Source organism: Terrapene carolina, unplaced genomic scaffold, assembly GCF_002925995.2.
Source record: "Terrapene carolina triunguis isolate 2854851 unplaced genomic scaffold, T_m_triunguis-2.0 Scaffold67, whole genome shotgun sequence".
NCBI classification, from domain to species: Eukaryota; Metazoa; Chordata; order Testudines; family Emydidae; genus Terrapene; species Terrapene triunguis.
The window spans coordinates 13666750-13685806 of NW_020664418.1; the positions used below are offsets into that span (position 1 = coordinate 13666750).

General features: G+C 46.3%; 1 protein-coding gene across 2 annotated transcripts; it reads left to right on the top strand.

The window, feature by feature from the left end:
• The first annotated feature begins 5912 nt into the window (after positions 1–5912).
• Positions 5913–17135, top strand: SCAMP5 (secretory carrier membrane protein 5). Of its 2 annotated transcripts, XM_024208413.3 has the most exons (6): positions 5913–5981; positions 6425–6553; positions 10426–10582; positions 13470–13571; positions 14265–14382; positions 16636–17135. In XM_024208413.3, exons 1-6 carry the CDS (start codon positions 5975–5977, stop codon positions 16828–16830), a joined length of 708 nt encoding a protein of 235 aa, XP_024064181.1. In that variant the 5' UTR covers positions 5913–5974; the 3' UTR covers positions 16831–17135. The 2 variants fall into 2 exon arrangements, with proteins under 2 accessions (XP_024064181.1, XP_024064182.1); XM_024208414.3 differs by lacking the exon at positions 5913–5981 and having other exon boundaries at positions 6521–6553; positions 9578–10582.
• The last annotated feature ends 1922 nt before the right edge of the window (positions 17136–19057 follow it).

Consider the following 19057-nt stretch of genomic DNA (forward strand, 5'->3'; position numbering starts at 1 on the left):
CCCCCCCCACCCGTGGGTGCGCGCCCGTGCCCAGAAGGGGCCTTGCGTCCCTCCCACCCGTAGGTACGCACGTGCCTTGAGGGGGCCTTGCACTGCCCAACCCGTGGGTGTGCACGTGCTAAAGGGCCTTTGCACACCCCCCTTCCTGAGTGTGCACGTGTGCCCAGAGGGGGCCCTGCCCCGCCAATTCGTGTGTGCGCTCGTGCCCAGAAGGGGCTTTGCACCCCCATAGCCCATGTGCATTCAGGCACCCAGAAGGGGCTGTGCAGCCCCCAGTTCATGCAGGCGCATGCCTGCCAATATGCCCCCCCCCCTCCCCCCCCCCCCCCCCCCCGGTGTATGTGTGCACCAGCATGCATGCGAACGGGCCGTCCATCTCCCCTGTGTGCGTGCACATTCAACAGGGTCTCCCTCACCTTGTGTGTGTGTGTGCATGCAAAGGGGACCCCCACCACTTCTCTTGTGCATGTGTGCAAGTGGTCTTTTCACTAACCTTTTCACATTCGTGCAAATGAACAAAAATACCCTTGCAGGTGTGTGTATGCAAAGGAACCTTCTGTCCCCCCCGTGGGTGTGTTTGCATGTGCAAAGGAGCCTTCCACCGAGCTCTGGTCAAGTGTTGGTAGTCTCTTGGTCTATCCAAGGCTGTGATCAAATGTCTTGATGTTTTTGGTCTTTTGGCCTCGAGATGAAAACCTTGCCTTTGTTTCTGGGACCTTGAAGTGAAAAAATTCTCTCTCACTGAGTGTGCAGGGATTTTTTTTTGGAAGGCTTGATTGCCTTCTGCAAGGTGACATAATCAGTGGAATGCACAACTGGCTTGTTTATTAACATGCAGTGAGTAACTGTCATGTGTATTGCAATGAAAGATGGGCCCAAGCAGAGAAAACCTACTTCCCTGATATTGTGGGGTGTTTTGAAATTGGAACTTGGATTTGATTTTTGTCCAGGGCCCCCATTTTTATAATGTGCTGAACCAAAACCCTAGATCTGAATGCCTTAGCATGCTGGGGCATTGGCTAACCAGATGCAAGTCTTGTGTCTTGATCCCAGCTCCAATTACAATGCAAGAGAAAATTCCTTCCTAAAGTGGTAGGCGGGTGAATTAATGCTGCCCAGTTGAAATACACTGGGGCCTTGTGCCTACTGCGTGTGGGAGGTGGGTTAATAACCCAGTGACTCTCACCACAGACCTCCCTATTACAGGAGAGAGAGGAGTTGAGTATTCCAGTGAAATCCCCACCACAGTCCCCATCTGAAGATGAGTGGCAGGGTTGTGGGAGAAGATATTGTACCTGCTTATTTTTATGGTCCTTTTTCTCACTTGTATGTTTTTCTCCAGCAAGGGGAAAGTGTGAATTAGTGTAAACCCTATTACCACCCAGTGTGTCACATTTTAGGGAGCTGGAGGTGTTAGTCATTTCAGATAAATGTTAAGGATAGATTCAGAGAATGCTTTTCCATGTATAGCATTGACTATACAGAAAAACCGGGCCCCGATGTTGGAAATGTGGAGCCCGCATGCAGCTGATTTACAGGCAGTAGTGGGAATTTCACTGCATAAAGAGAAAATGTCCATTACTTTTTTTATGAAGGCCAAATGGTGGTCCAATTAAAGTCAATGGCAAAATGTCCATTGTCTCCAGTAGGGCTAGGATTTGGTCCCAAATATGTGTCATGTATTTGTTTTACTTTTCATCACTCGTAGTTAACCTATTGGACCTTGTCTGTGCAAATGATTTTCTTACTGGAGGGCTAGATAGGCCCCGTTGGTAAAAGTGACCCTCTCTGGTCTGCACTTGCACTTCTACCACAAGTAATAACAGAGGAACTGGAATATTCAGCAAGCTGACTGTCTGAGCATGAACTTAGTAGCTGTACTAGATGTGCAAGTGAGGGGGACAGTAGGCTGGGTTCAGATGGTTGTGTTGGGTGACTTTGTTTATGTGAAAGTGACTTTGCGTCAGTTTAAGCCCCATATGTGGGTTTGATCACTAAAGGGGCTTTACAGATTTATGTGCTAGGGTTTTTGTAAATGTGTTTGCTAATTTTCTGAGCATCCATGATTGGGCACTTAACTTGAGCACCCTTGGGGCACAATCTTGGAGCTGATCCTTTGGAATTGCTGAGCAGCGCCAACTCCCATTGTCTGCAAGTGGAGCTATGTGTGCTCAACTATTTTAAAAATCAGGCCCAGTGTGTCTCTTGTTGGGGCACATGCTGTCAGAGGCCTCAGCTGCTCATCTTGGCAGAAATGCCAAGGCAGTGTGTGTTATCCCCAATGCCAGACCTTCTTCTGCATCCTCCTGGGTGCCAAAAGCACCAGCTATCAGGACCTCACTTTCCCCTGGCACATTCTGTGATGCTCTTCTCTGTTTTCTATGCAAAAATCTCATCATCACTCCCATAACCGCATTGGTCATTGGGGCACCATCATTGATGAGCAATCAACCAGTTGTCTCCACCCCTGATGATTGTGTGTCAGTGCTTGAGTCTCCGCGAAGTCCATTCCTGTCCACTTTTTTATGTTGTCAATCCATCTCTTCTTCTGTCTACCTCTTTTTCTCTTCTTGTAGATGCAAAAATCGACAGCATGGTAAAAATTGAAAACATGGAGATGGTATCCAATTGAGCTTCTTATCCAAATAATACGGGAGCTGCGGTAGTGACTTGTTTATTTCCATACTTAATTCAGTGAAACCACCAACGAAACTGCCTTGCTGCAAAATTTAGGTCCAGCTTGCCATTGGTACAGGGACTTAATAATAAGGTGCTATTTGTACATATATATTTATGGGGGTTTTTTATAGTATCTAAGCACTATCACTTTAAAGCTCACCAAGGAGATACACTGGGAGAGCTTCAGACAGAGACCTACAAGATGAACATATGCCCCTCATGGTTAGTAAAATCAAACAGGTACTAGGTCTGTTATTGAGAATAATGCCTCCCTGTGAGAGGGCATGGTGTCAATTTAACTCGAGTGGTGGTTAGGCCTCTGCTACAATTAAGAATCTCGCTAGTGCAGCTTTGGTATCACCTGGAGTCCCTTAGATTTCCTTGATCCGCTAAATCTTGCTTTTGGTTTGGGTAGTGTGATATGCAATTGACACTACTGTAGCATAGTTGGTGAGCAAACTCTGCCTAGTGATGGACAAAGGGTAGGTGTTTATCTTGCTTCTTTTAGATCTATCAGCAGCCTTTGGGACCATCATCTGAGGTTTTGTTTAGCCTGAAAGCCAGGATTGGGTGGATGGTACTGCTCTTGAGTGCTTCCGGTTTTCCTCTCTGGAAGGATGGCAGAAGGTGTTTTGAAGCAATGGCTTACCTGTCTTGTGGGCTCGTGTGCAGGCTTAAGTGGGGTTCTATTCAAGAGTATGTACGCACCCATTTCTTCTCGGTGTACATATGAGAACGTTGTGGGAGCTAGACCATTTGAGCTGTGATGCAGTTAGGTCAGAGCTCTACAGCTTCAGCAGACACATGCTCCATGTGGCTACTGACCTATTTGGCAACCTTGGTGCATATATTAAACCGGAGTTCTGACAAATGTTCTTCCTTCTGGGTGCAATTCATGGCGCTGATACTGATTTCTAATACCCTATGTGTACCCCTAGCCCTATCAATCTAAAAATCCCTGGAGCTTAATTTCCTGAGAGACTCTCTCCTTCCCTATGCACAGCAGTAGTAGCTGAGGTCACTATGGTCCTTGAGCAGTGAGCCCATATCTTTAAATGCCTGGGGACATGGCATTCTAAGTGGATGGCCCTTGACTCTAGAATTCTCATTCCTTCTCCTCCTTCCCCACCTACTCCCCCAGTTGATCTAACCAAACCCAAGTCTGCTGACCTTCAGGGCCTAGTGTAAGCCATTTGAGATTATTTATTCATTTATTTTGCAGTGTATTGTTTTTTAAACTCTGCATGTGCCCAGAACTGATCTGTACTTGGTGCACTTTATAAATTAAAAACGTTCACAAGCACTTTAATTTCTGAATACAAGTAAGTTGTAGATCAGGGGTCTCAAACACGCGTGCTGCATGCGGCCCGTGGAGTTATTTCCTGTGGCCCGGCATAGGCGCCGACTCCACCAGCAGCCAAGCTCCCCTCCACCGGCAGCCAAGCTCTCCTCACCCCCCCCACCCCACCCCCCGAACGCACTGCGTCCCTGCTCCTCCGCCTAACTCCCAGCGCTTCCCAATGCCAAACAGCTGTTTGGCGGCGCTTAGGACTTTCCAGAAGGGAGGTGGGAGGAGCGGGGACATCGACACAGTGCAGTGTAGCCAACGCGGTAAGTGGATCTAACTACATCGACTTCAGTTACATTATTCACGTGACTGAAGTTGCATAAGTTAGATCGATTTACCGCACAGTGGAAACCAGGCCTAAGCCTCTCCCTGCCCCACATTGCTGAATTTTCTTTTACTCTTCTGGCTGCAGCCAGCACTTTAGTTCGAACACGTGTTTTAGGCCTTTGTAGCCAGTGGACTACTCTAATGGCTTTCCCGGGGTGGACAATAGATCTGGGTATATGTATAAATACTGTAGACATGCGTGTCTAATATATATAAAAGCTCCTTCATTTTCAGTTTAACCCATTTTTTATCCCTAATAATCCTGGGTTTTACAAAAAGTATTATGATTTTTTCCAATTTTTCATCCTACTTTTGTATCATTCAAATATATAAAAAATAACTTGTTTTATTAGGAAAACATGAGATATATGTATTACAATAATGCATTAGTCTGTGTGTGCATGCAAAGCTGCCTGTTGAAGCAAGGCTATGTATTAGTCTAGAAGATAAACACAATAAACAAACAGGTATGCACACAAGCTCTGAAATGCGTGCGCATCTGAACGTACTGATGAATCTCACGCCCACCACGTACACATTTCAGGCTGTTAGCAGATAATGGTTTAAAGATCTGACACACTAAAATGGGGAAAAAAACTAAAATCTGTATTAGAATACGTTTCAGAACACAAGGAAATATTCGAAAGTTTTAAAAAAAACAAAAACCGGAGAAAAGGATGCAGTTGAGTATGTGCACTACAAATGGTGAGGCCCAATTATTAAATGTAAATATTTATAGGCTAATAGTTCTAAGTCTGCAACAGTTAACTGTTTATTCAAGTGAAAAGTTTTATTTGGGGATTAGCGATATATTGTTTTCTTAAACTAAGAGGTGGCACTGTGTTTTGAGTTCTGTTTTAGTTCTGCAGCAAACCACATTGAATTCTGTTAATCAAAGCATTAATCTACAGAATACTTCCCCCCCCCCCAGTTCTTCCATCGACCAAAATAAACCCCAATATTTACCCAGAAAAATTTATATTTTTTGCACCAATTTCCGCCTGTTTTAATAATAAACACCGATAAATTCCCAGGAAAAATAAAATAAAATAAAAACCGAAAACGAAGAGATATATATAGCATAAACAATGGGAAATTCAACCATGCCTTATTATAGCACTGTCCTTGGGAGCCAGTTATTTCTGTAAAGGGGTGATTTGCCGTACCAGCAGTGATTTTCATGCTGATTGAAGGTAGCTGGGATCTTTCTGTCTGAGGATCATCCCATGGAATGTTGCAGTGAAGCCAGCTGTTTTTGTTTTTGTTTTGGTTGGGGTTTTGGGGGGGGGGGGGGGGGGGGGGGGAGGAGGAGGCAGGAAAGGATTCAATTTACTCCCTTAATTTGGGAAGGATATACATTGGAGAAATGCCAAGAGACTACATGGATTTCCCCAGGCTTGAATCAGTGGGGTGGTGGGGAGGGATTATGGTGTTAGGACATTTGCACTTCCGGTAACAGAATAAATCCTGGGAAGTGGTTGAATGTAGAGGAAACATTATTTCCTGTTGTTCTCGGTGTCTGTTCCCTTAGTGTCGTTACTGTCTCTTGATTTCTTCCAGTTTTGGCAGAGGTGCAAGCTGTTCTCTAACTTAGCTGCGGAGTAGAGACGGACAGACACCATGGCAGGTAAGGAAAAATCTCTGCTGGATCTTGTAGAACTGGTTTTTCTATTAAAGGGCTCAGTGCTTTAATGAAGGTAACATATTGGCCTTTGCAACCAAGTTTACCTTCAGTGGGGTCATATGTGTCACAAAGGGTATAATTTGGCATGCACAATCTTTATTCCTGGTGATTGTGTGTGGAAAGAAAGAGCCCAGCTGGACTGTCGGAGCCCAAGCTGAGTTGCAAGGCTGGCAATGAGGGGAAATCATCTTTTTTTACTTATAAACTGAGCAAATCTGAGCTGGAAATCAGTGAGACACAAACACGTAACCCCACTAGGCTACTTTCAAAGTCACTGCTCAGGTTAGATCAGCGCTTTAACCAATCAGCAACATCAGATCAGTTTGGAGGAACAGACACTTGTGTTGGGCTCTGTTCAGTGATACATATTTTATCTCTTGTCACAGAAAAGGTGAACAATTTTCCTCCACTCCCAAGATTCATCCCCTTGAAGCCATGTTTCTACCAGGATTTTGATGATGACATTCCACCACAGCATCGAACCTTGGCCAAGCGCCTTTACTACCTCTGGATGTGTGAGTCATCCCTGGGGCAGGCACCCTATGTCTACAGGAGAGGAAGGGATCAGATGGGTCGAGAGAGAAATGCTCATGCCTGCTTCTCTGAATGCTCTTCTCTAGAAGTGTTAGTGTAAAGAACAAAGTGGCACTAAGGGAAACATCATCCTGCCCCCGAGTCTAGGGACTTTTTGTCTCTTGCATATTTCTGAAGAGGTTTAAACTAGTGATGGGATCTGGGTCCTGACATTCAGCTCCAAATCTCAGCTTCTCCATATTTGGGGAGTGGGGTTCTGGGTTGGGCCATTATAAAGAGGCCCCAGTCACAGAGTTTAGGTTCCAATTGGGATCTGATTTTCTGGAAGGCTTGAGCTCATCTCTAGCTTTAACTCTGCTGGAGCCAGCCCTAGAACTCGTCTCAGGGTGTCCTCTCCCACCCTCTAGGTGATCACGTGCACTTCACAAACTAGAGACCACTCATGAACTCTGCTCCCTCACAGAGCCTGCCCTAAGGTGGAACAGATCAGCCAATGAGTTTCTCTTTGCTGAAGGATTTACTGCTCTGATTTTCTCCCTGTCAGGCTCCCTCAGCCAGAGGGCTCGTCACTTGGGAAATGTAGGCCCCACCAGCACACTTCCAAGTATTTAATTGCAGCGATATCTGTGCTTGGGCTCTCCCTTCCCTGCCAAAAAACCCATGCAACGTTTCTGCAAATCCTGCCAGGGCCCTCCTGAATCAGGAATCTGAGCCAGATTGAGGTGGAAGATGTGGAGCTGTCCTCCAGCCCTGTGTTTTTAGGTCACTACTCCCCCATTTCCCAGTTTGCAAATTCCACATCCAGCCCAAAGCCGCATGGCTGCCTCTGAAGCTGAAATGCCACTTTAAATTACTGAGTACAGGGCCTCTGATGCAGTGAGCGGTCGCTTTCGGCCAGCCAAAAAGTGTAATCTCTGCAGTACCCTGCTCCCCAGGGTGCAGGCGCTTGAGGCTTTCCTCAGAGCCAAACCTCACCTGTCCCTTCTGCAGCTGCTGAGTGATGTGCTCTCCCCCAAGCTGTGGTCCCTTGGGTAGTTCCTAATGCCACTGATGCAACTAGCTGGCTGCTGGAATCGATTTCCCTTGCATAGGGACCATCTACTAGTTTGACCTGTGGGCAAGTAAAGCAGACAGAGTGGCAGGCTTCCCTATGAGGGGAAGAGGATAGGTTTTACACCCCCTTTGGGCTGCTCTTCCTTCAGATGTATTTTTCCCCCTTCTGAAGCCTGGTGTGGAGCTTGCCATCTCTTTGCTCCGGGTATCCTGACCCCAAGGGCATTCAGTGTAGCAAGAGTGCACAGTTCATGTAACTTTACTAAACAGAGTGCAGCTAAGTGAGTAAATTTCCCCAGGATATACACTTGCTTAGGAAATCCAGCCAGTGCTGAGAGTCAGTGTCACAACTGCCCGAGCAAATTGGGGTATGTGGGGAAAGTTTAATCAGAAATCCACGTCTGAGAAACCACCACTGCATTTGGCATGATTTGACCCCTTTACTGGCTAGCCCGGAGGAGAAGCCAAGGATTGAATGGCCCTTGGAAACTAAACTTGTTCCCAGAGGAGATCCCTCCAGGTTGAGGTTACAGCACTCCTGGTGGAGAAGCTTGCAGGGCTACTCCACCTGACTTGTGCCTAAATCGAGGACTTCTGTGTAGTAGTGACAGTCCTAGTGACTGAAGTCACGACCCTTTTTTAAAATGAGATGGAAGATTGTTCCACCAGTGTCCAGGGCCGTCCCGACCCATACGCAAAGTACGCAGCTGCGTAGGGCACCAGGAAATTCGGGGTACCAAATTTCCTGGTGCCCTGTGCCGCTGTGTGCTGCTCCAACCCCTGCCCCGCCTCTTCCCCATGGCCTCTGCCTCTTCCCACCCTTCTCTGCCTCAGCCCCACCCCCACTCCCCTGAGGACTGAAGCAGGGCTGGGCCTGCACTCACTGGCGGAGGGAAGTGCAGCAACCCAGCCCCAGCTGCGCCTCCAGTGACTGCTGGGGGGTGGTTCCCCCTGTCCCCCCAAACCAGCCCCACCCACCCCCCGCGGGGGGGGGGCTGCGTAGGGCCCCAGAATAGCTAGGGACGGCCCTGCCCATGTCCCTCCCCTCCCCACATTCTGTTTCTGAAGCTTTACTGGTGAGTTTGCTGCTATGTAAACCAGGACAGTGCAGATGTTTTTTTTAGGTAGACGTTCTGAGATGGGGTAGGATGGAAGCAGGGAGAGGAGGAGCTGTTAATGAACATTTCCATCCTCCTCCTTGGCAGGGGGGGGAGGGGGGGATGCTGCTGGGTGATTGGATGGCACATACAGGGTCTGTGGGAGCAGGCACCGGGCACCCTCTGCCTTTAAGATGACCTCTGTTCCTTATCAGGTGTTCTCTCTGAACATTGAAAGCAAAATGGAGTATTGCATTGAAGCAACCTTCCCTGGGGAGTGGTGTGTGCTCCAAGTGCAGGTTAGAAGGAGCTGAATCAGCACCAAAGGGACTGGGTGTTTATGCTTTTAACTCATGCATCTGTCTCCTCCGATGGACTTCCCACCCTGCTGACTTGCCCAGTTTTCAGCATTGGTTCTGTGTGCTGCTAGGAGTCTGGAGCTGCGCTAGCTTTCTCCTTCCTCATTCAGGGAGGCTGTTGTAGTGACACTGACAAATTATTCTGTTAAATGTATTTTGCTGGGTGCCAGGAGGGAGGTGTACAATCACTTTGACGGCCCATCCCTGATTTGGCTGCACTCATTACACTTGTATTTAATAGGCCCCTTTTTGTTCTTGAGCCTTGAAAAGCAAAAGCACAAACACCACATCTCTGTTGAACTTGCTGAGATTGTTTCTATTAACTTGCTGTCCAAGGAGACCCTTTAGGTGAGCCTGTCCCCTGGGGAGAAGACATGTCAGAAAGGAGTCCAAAACGTCCCCTGGGGGGGAAAAAGCGGGGGTTGGGCTCAGACAGTGATGGGACATCCTTGAGTGCTGTATGATGTAATGCACATGTGGATGCCCTGCCCGTCAGATCACTGGGTTGGCTGAACATTTTCATCTCGTACAGCGAAGCATCCCAGCTGGCTGCTCCATTACATTGCTTGGTGGGCATTAATTCTGATTGGAACAAAGATTCATCCTGAAGTTCTGAGGCACAGAAGTGCAGATGACAGATTCTCCTCTGCATTGTCTAGTCTCTGGTAGGCTTCCCTTCATTGTAGTAGGCCTGTATCACTTAGCCTCCTGGTATCTTATTGGAGAAATATTTTTCCTGTTGAACTGATCTGGACGTGCCATAGACCATCAGGAACTTGTGACTTCAGTTCTCAGAATCGGTCAGTTGGTGTTCAATGGCTCAAGCAGATTTGTCCTGGGAAAGGCAGCTTGGCTACTTGGTCCAACTTGCCTGGGAGCGCACTCCCTTTAGTGAAGCCATTGCTGGTGGCAAGTGAGGAGCTTCCTTTAGTTTTCTCATTTCCATCCTTTGGTGGCAAGGGAGAAATTAATTGTGTTTCAGTTACTCTCACTCGTAGATGATTGTACCTTTCCGCCGCCCCCAAACTCTCACCACCTGTAATGGGTGACATATGCAGGGGAGCCACAATTAGGCCATGATTCATTGATGCCAGCCTGCTCCGGCTAGCTTGGAACCATTGCCCCAGGGAGCCTGGTGGGCATGGAAAGACTAATTGTGAAAATTATAGAGGGGAGAAGGATGATAAAAACTGAAGACAAAACCCCACCCTTGGCTTAAACCTGCCTGAACATTTCTGAACCCCATGGACGTAGCCACCTGAAGGGTCCCTTCAGTCACAGCTTACTTTCTTGCCGTGTGCTACTTTGCTCCCTCTGTGTGTCTGTGTGTATATATGTTTGCAGTGAACAGCATCACCTTGGCAGTGAATCTGATTGGCTGCCTCGCATGGCTGATTGGAGGCGGTGGAGCTGTTAATTTTGGACTGGCAATTCTCTGGCTCCTTCTCTTTACACCCTGCTCCTATGTCTGCTGGTTTAGACCTATTTACAAAGCCTTCAAGTAAGTGGTCACAGCTGGGCACAGCTTCTCACTGTCTTTCCCCTTTCTTCTCATGACTAACCAATGCTTAGACTGGGTCACCTCTATTTGGGAATCCCTCCCTTCCCTTCCTACCTTTAACTTTACTTTCCTACCTTGAAATCTTGGATGTTCAGGATTAAGATCTCAGCTCTCCATAAAGACTACTATATCAAATATATATTTTCCCTCTGAGTGGGGTTCTTGACAGTTAGTCATGGGAGATTGGGAAGTGTATGTGAACAGAAAACTTTGAATGCTGTGTTCTATCACATGGTAACTTGGACCAGAGTCCACAGGTACAGTGCATAATGAATGGATACATTCCAGCTGTTCCTGTCCAAGTTGACAGACTCTGTGCTTTTGCTGCAGAATGTGGAGACTCCTGAAGAGAGATGCCTTGGGGATCAGAGAAACTCTGACAGCCCTTCTCTGATACTAGAACTGGAGATGGGAAAATAGGTCAATATTTAGATGAGTTGCAAGTGCTTCTTCCTAACATCACAGCCCCCTTGTTCCAGCTAAGAACTACAGGGTACCAGCAATCTTAGTGTTTACAGCACGCTTCTCTGACTCTAGAATCCTCTGCATTGAGTCAATAACCAAAGGGTTCTACAGTCCCGAGAGATAGAGGAGGGAGAGCAGCTAAACAGCTCCTCCTCTGGCTCTGATTTAGCAATGTACTTAAGCGCCCGCTTAATTTTAAGCATATGATTTGTCCCGGTGAAGTCAACAGAATGTAGGAACATGCTTGTGTATCTTGCTGAATCAGGGCCTTTAATTCTAAGGTTCATGCTTTGACTTTCAAGTCTCATTGGGCCATGACGCAAAAGCATGATGGAAGAGGTATTGGAAGTTGAGGTTCTTACAAATTCCTTTTTCCTGACACTAGAAGCTCAGATTCATTCTCAGGAAACCCGAAGACAGATCCTCAGCTGGTCTAAAGCTGCAAAGGTCCATTGAAGTCAATGGAACGATGGCAGTTTAGATTAGTTGTTGGGTATCCAACTATCCCATTACCTCAAGAAATGTGGCTCTGTGGACCTCTCTTTGTCCTAGACAACACACTAGCTCCAGAAACTCAGTTCTCTGCAGCCCCAGCTTGCGGGGGAGATCTGATTTTTATTTTTGGGGGTGAATATTTTCTTTCTACTAGAGACTCCTTTTACAAACCTTTTGGGGGTGGAGAGCATGTATTTGTGTTGGTTATGTGTGCAAATTAGAGCAATCCATGCATCACCAAATGTAAAGTACACCATTCTACCAGTCCCCTGCAGTTTGCTGAATGCTTCATTAGTTCCCTACTTGAGAGCAGGGTGGACTGATTTAAATCAAGGCGATTTTAAATCACCAAGTGGAATGCCTTGAGTTAAATAATCGATTTTAATCAACTTGTCCATTTGCACTTCAGTCATTTTCTGAAGAGAGGTGCATTCTCATTGGTTGGTATAACCATTAAAGCATGTTCACTTACAACTAAATAGAGCTTTACATTAGTTTCGGTACGTCTTTTTTGCTACCTAGGAGGGTATGCTATAACTATATACGTGTATTTAAGCAGTTATATAGCTTAATATTTTCAGATTTATTCATTGTATATTTTAGTATCTTAGAAACTGGTGAACAGTACATTGTATATTTGCCAGATAATTTACTTTTTGCTTATGATTTGTGTCAAGCTGCATTGTGATAGTAACTGGAATTGAATGTAACACTCGGAACAGCATATAAAATTAATTTTTATTAAACAAAACAAACCCTTAATACAGTACATGACCTTTGTGCCATATTTATAAAGCTCGACCTCAGAAGCTATATGTTTTCCCCCTGATTCTTTCTTAATACAGAAAAACAGCCTTTAACTCAGTTTTTGATACAGGTTTATGGATTTAGCTTAGTTGTTTTTTATTTAAATGTTTTAAGAGCTTATAATAATTTTAGGCCTTAACCGATTTCTTTAAACAGGTTTATTTTTAATTTAAAGAACAAAATAAAAAAAAAATTAAAAAAATGGATTTTTTGGTCCTCCCTGCTTGTGAGGAGGAAGGATGGTCCAGTGGATAGGGCACTGCACATGGACTCAGGAGAGCTGAGTTCAATTCCCCAGTCAGACACAGACTGGTGTGACTTTGTCCATTTCCTAGGTGCAAATTGGGAATAATACTTCACTGCTTCACAGGGGTGTTGATGATAAAATCTGCTAACTATGAGGTGCTCTAATAATATGGTAATTAGGACTATGTAAGTAGCTAAATAGGGTACGTACACAGGGATAAAAGACCTGCAGCAGGCCCAGGTCAACTGATTCAGGCTCATTGAGCTCAGGCTGTGGGGTTAAAAATCACTGTGTGGATGTTAGGGCTCCAGCTGGAGCCCCAGCTCTGGGACCGTCCACCCCTTGCAGGGTCCCAGAGCTCTGGCTCCAGCCTGAACCCAAATGCCTACACAGCAGATTTTTCAGCCCAAGAGCCCCACAAGCCCGAGTCAGGCCAGTCACAGATTTTTTTATCCCTGTGTAGACATAGCCATAGAGCCTTGGAGAAGCTCTGCTCTCTGACACCCGTTTGCCCAGCTTGAGCCCCTCATTTTCCTTTCTCCTTCCTTATGCTGTGATGTCACTATCCTGACTATTCTTTGAGGGCAGCTCTTGTTCACACTGGACCATCCGTTCCCATTCTCATCCACCGCATCATGGCAAAAAAAATCTCTGCTGGAATAAAAAGGATTGTTTAGCTGAGCTGGTGGCAGTGATATTGGGTGTTCAGAGTGACGAGAGCTTCCTTGCTGCCATTCGGAGTGCAGCTTGAGTACCGATTGAGACACGGGTAGCAGTGAGGAGGAGGAGGATGATAAATTGTTTCTCTTGTAGGACAGACAGTTCTTTCAGCTTCATGGCTTTCTTCTTCACCTTCATGGCCCAGCTGGTGATCAGCATTATCCAGGCGGTGGGGATCCCTGGCTGGGGAGTCTGGTAAGGAATTTGTCATGTTCAACCTTTCTTCTCTTCAGGTGCTAGGCACAGCTGACTCCTGTTAGGATGGAGGAAGAAAAAAATTCCAGAGTCCCCTGGCTCAGCTAGTTCAGGACATCGAGTGGGTGGAAGTGGGAGTATGGAAGGAGTGTATTAGTGGAGTGGGAGGAGAAGGGTGATGAAGGATGTGATGTGGCGGAGAAAGGAGGTAGAACATAAGAACGACCATACTGGATCAGACCAAAGGTCCATCTAGCCCAGTATCCTGTCTTCTGACAGTGGCCAATGCCAGGTACCCCAGAGGGAATGAACAGAACAGGTAACATCCAGTGATCTGTTTCTTGTCGCCCATTCCCAGCTTCTAACAAACAGAGGCTAGGGACACCATCCCTGCCCATCCTGGCTAATAGCCATTGATGGACCTATCCTCCATGAACTTATCTAGTTCTTTTAGGAGGCATTGGAGAGGCCCTTAGGGTGCTTGTTGGTTTCAGGAATGGCTTAGTATTATCTTTTGTCAGCCAGGGAAAGGGTCATCCAAGATACTGAAGGGTTTGGGAGAAGAATAATTTTAGAGTGAGGTTTGCCACTTGCAGCATACAAAGCCAATGGGGAAAAAAACCATAGCTACTGGATATGCATGGCTGCAACAATGCCGTTGTTTAACCAGAACCCTTTTTCATCTCCCTGCAGTGGCTGGATTGCAGCAATATCCTTCTTTGGGACCAACGTAGGTGCAGCTGTGGTGATGCTTATCCCCACCATCATGTTTACAGTCGTGGCAGTCTTCTCCTTCATTGCCCTCAGTATGGTATGAGTGCTGGATTAGAGACCAGAAATTGTGACATTTTCTGGGTGGTCTTCTGGGGAGGAGATCCAAGCTGGGATGTTCATTGCTTCATGGTGTTTCTAGAGAGAGCTCCACTGGGTACTTTCCATCCTTTGTTCTGTTAGGAGCAACCCTTTGTTCACAATTTCTGGTGCCACTGTTGCATTTAGGGCTGAAACAACTGTTTTTGTCAAACTGAGAACCTCTCCAAATCTAGTGCTGTCAGATCTAGGACAGGACTTGACCCTTGATGTTTGAGTTCCCAAAGGCCTGGTCCACACTAACCCCCACTTCGGACTAAGGTACGCAAATTCAGCTACGTTAATAACGTAGCTGAATTCGAAGTACCTTAGTCCGAACTTACCGCGGGTCCAGACGCGGCAGGCAGGCTCCCCCGTCGATGCTGCGTACTCCTCTCGCCGAGCTGGAGTACCGGCGTTGACGGCGAGCACTTCCAGGATCGATCCAGGATCGATTTATCGCGTCTAGACAAGACGCGATAAATCAATCCCAGAAGATTGATTGCCTGCCGCCGAACCAGGAAGTAAGTGTAGACGTACCCTTAGGCTCTGGCAAGATGCAGGTTGTGGGCTGCTGAATTTAAAAAAAAACAGAGAAGTACTCTTATTGCTCAGCTCATCCTAGAAGCTGAGCAAGAATGACTTAAATAAGAATGTTGATTGCTTGGGCTCCCTTGAGAAATTCTTGGGTACGGTAAGTAATGTTTAGAATTTTTAAAAAGTTTAGCAAGAATCTAAAATAAATCAAACTCAAGTCTTCACTAAAGCCCCAAACTTTCCGTTTCTCCTGTTCCTGGACTTCGTTCTCACTTAGAGGTCCGCTGCCCTGTGATTGGTTCCATGATGGTGATTTTTATGGTTTAGAGCTAGGAACGAGCTCTTTAGAGCCTTCACCTTATTTTTTTCCTGTCTTTGATGTGTGGGTTGCTCAGTCTTAATTACAACTTCTCTAATCCCCCAAAGCACAGACATGCATTCTCTGAGGTTAGCAAGTTGGGTGGGGGCTCTTGAGGTTAGAAAATGAGGTAGGTGTTTGTGAAAGGTGTCTGCAGGGCCGGTGCTACCATTAAGGCAAACTAGGCGGTTGCCTAGGGCACCAAGATTTGGGGGTGCCAAAAAGCGGTGCCCCCATTTTTTTTTTACAGCGTTCCTGGGCTGGGCTGCCGGCAGCGTGCTGACACGTGTGGCTCAGACTCCCTCTCCCAGCGCAGCAGCCGCTCCACTTCTCCCGCCTCCCAGGCTTGTGGTGCCAATCGGCTGTTTGGCGCCGCAAGCCTGGGAGCGGAGGAGAATTAGAGCGGGGGCGGTGTGCTCGGGGAGGAGGCGGAGCAGAGGTGAGCTGGGCTGGGGAGCTGCTGCACGGCTCCTGGGGGGGGGGGGCGCCTCAGGGCGAAGGGGGGGGGGGGGGGCTGCCGCGGGGCGGGGGGGGGGGGGCGCAAGGTGGAAGTTTCGCCTAGGGCACGAAACTTCCTTGCACCGGCCCTGGGTGTCTGATGAAATGCAACTTTCCGTCTATCCTGTTTCCTGCCTTAGGAATATGGATATAGAGGGGACTGAACCAGGGCTTTGGAGCTGTGCTCTGGCTCTGCTCCAGCTCCAGCCAAAATCCTGCAGCTCCACTGCTCTGGAGCTGCTCCGTGCTCCAGCTCCGCTCCAAAGCCCTGGACTGAATGACTCTGGGGAAGACTTGTAATAGGGTAGGTTGTCTGTACCAATCTATAGTGACCAATCAATGATTGATCGGTGGCATATGTGCGTTGAATTGATGGTTCACTGGAAACAGTAGTGAGACAGTTGCCCACATCATGAACTACCATCCCAACAGGTCAATTTGCTTCTCTTGTTGGCAGTCTAGGCAGAGCACAAAAACTAAATGGAGATGGAGGATGAACTGCTTTCACCCATCAGAGCGGGTCCCATTAGGTCAGGGTTGAGCCTCTTTGGTCAGAATTGTTGCACTGCCAGGGTCGTTGCGTGGAGCATCCCAGTCTCCAGGGCTGTCATTCCAACATCTGTCGGTTTCAGTCCTGATTCTGAGGGGTTGAGCACCTGTAACTGCCCATGAAGTCAATGGGAGCTGCAAGTGCTCAGCACCTCTCGGGATCGGACACTTTGCATTAGGTTCTGTCAGGCTAGCCAGATAATTAAAAAAATAGTTGGGGGCTCACCTCTGTGAATCAGTGATCTCTTTTCTCTCTACCTCTGCCCCACACAGGTGCATAAATTTTACCGGGGCAGCGGAGGGAGTTTCAGCAAAGCGCAAGAAGAGTGGACCACGGGAGCTTGGAAGAACCCGCATGTACAACAGGCAGCGCACAATGCGGCAGTCGGTGCTGCACAAGGGGCCACGATGCAGCATGAAACACCGTATTCTGCCACCCCTAACTACACCTATTCCAATGAGATGTGAGCAGAAGACTCTGTCCTGAGGGGTGGGGGAGAGGGAGAATACTGCTGAGCCAAGTCTGTGTAAGCATTTCAACAAGGGAAGTGTAAGATACTTGATTTTTCCCTCTACTCTAGAACAGGGTATTTTTTGTTTGTTTTTTTCTGATTCTCTTTTCTCATTTTGAAGAAGCTGTGAGTTGACCTGCAGGACACTTGTGCTGTGCAGTAGTAACTGTGTGCTTGTGTTCCCCCGTGAAGTAGTGTACGGTGGTGATTTTTAAATTACTGTGGTGATAGGTGTATGTTTATAACATCAGCAACAAAAAAAAAAAAAAAAATAAACCAACAAGCTCACTAAAATGTCAAGAGCAAAACTGAAGATCCCTGACAACTTGGGAGTTCCAGTGGCTAATACTTCCAGTTGCTAATGTGTGGTTAGTAGTGGCAGCCTCTAGCGAGGACTGGTACCAGTTTATCCAATCCCAGGAATTCTCCTTTTTCTTGTAGCAGGTTACTAGCTGATTTAGCACTTAAATTCTCTGAAGCCAGTCCATATCCTCCCTCCTAGGTTCAGAGAAAACAGGTTCTCCTAACACATGGTGTTGTAATAATTTATTCTTCTATGTATTGTGAGGAAGACAGTATTGGTGTGTAACTGTACAGCAAGGGCCCCAAGGCAATGTTGGGAATTTGCCCTGTTGAATTGTAGCGGACCTTCCCATTAGTGTGAAACTTTGGTACATTCCAGAAGCTCCGGACTGAGTTCCATGCTCTGAGCCATATATTTTTAAGGTGTTCCGGTGGGGAAAAGTGATTGTAAAATTGGCGCAGTGTTTTTCAACAGATCTACTCTTCGGCATAGTAAGGGCCAAATCTTGTTACTAGACACATTGCTTCAATGGTATTGCTTATGTTGTAAATAGTGTGAACAGAATTTGGCCCTATAAATTATCATCTGCTGGTTTTAGGCTCCTTTGAAAACCAGAGCCTAAGGGAATGAAGTGCCCAACTTCCCTTGAAATTCAGTGGGATCAGGCTTGCTTGCAAATCCCAACCTTAATGTCCAAGAAGTGTTTACTCCTGTTGGCCCTGAAAACCCCATACAGCTAGGGGAGAGCGAGTTGGATTCAGACGTCATGCACTTCGTCAGTGCAGTGGTCAACTAAACTTGCACTGCACATTTGCTGATACAAAATGCAGAAGAAAACAACAACTTCAATTTCAGATCCTGGCTGGAATTTACGGCCCTGGCGGTTAAAAGAAAATGGATGTTACTGGGAAGGAATAGGGGTGAAATATGCTTATTTTTAGAGAGAGACATTTTAGACTTTGAATGCACTTTAAGTAGGGAGGCCAGATTTTCTCCAAACCATAATCAGAAATTAGTTCAAATTTAATCTAATCTGGCCCCTTTGATCAAGTATCTCCTTTCTTCCCTGATCAATGCTCCCCAAAGTCTTAAACATGTAGCAGGCAAATGGTGGTCCTGTAATTTAGTAACCCAACATTCCACAGCTTATTAGTTTTCTAGTTGCCCTGCTTTTCAGGCCATCAAAACCCCATCTCTTAGCTGCCTAATAATGTCTGTATATGAAATATATATGCAAGAATTATGCCAATATGAATGATTTTTTTCCAGCAAAGCCAACCAAGAATAAAGAAGTTTCCTTTTTAAGGATGCAACTTAAATAATTCTGCAGCAGCCAGTTGTCTTTTGACAAGACTGTGAAATAAAGGTATGATAAAAATGTATATATCTTATGGAGGAAAGGAAGCCTTCACTGAGCCTATTACATACTTAATCAGATTTTAAATATTGTGCAATTAATTATAGCTAGTCTAAAATGTATTCTACCAAACCTTGTGGTCTGTTAGTCCCCTGGTTGAGAATGTACAAATTAACAGTGATTATTTCGCCTTCTGTATTTATTGTAAGAAAGACAAGCTATTAAAACAAGCAGTAACACAAACATACAGCTTTAGCCAACTCTCCTCTCTATTACATCCCCAAAATCTATGAATGTGACTGATTCTCAGTAAAATGACACTGAATGCATCAGCATGGCTGCCACCAATGACAGAAGCTGTGCAGAATACGGTATCTTGATTTAATTATTTGTACTTAACCTGTGACTGCTAGCCGAGTGATGCCAAGAGTTTAGATACTGCTCTAACTCCGGAGTAATGCCAATGAAATCAAAGGATTTACAGCAGATTCTCACCAGTATGAGATAATAATCTGCTCTGGC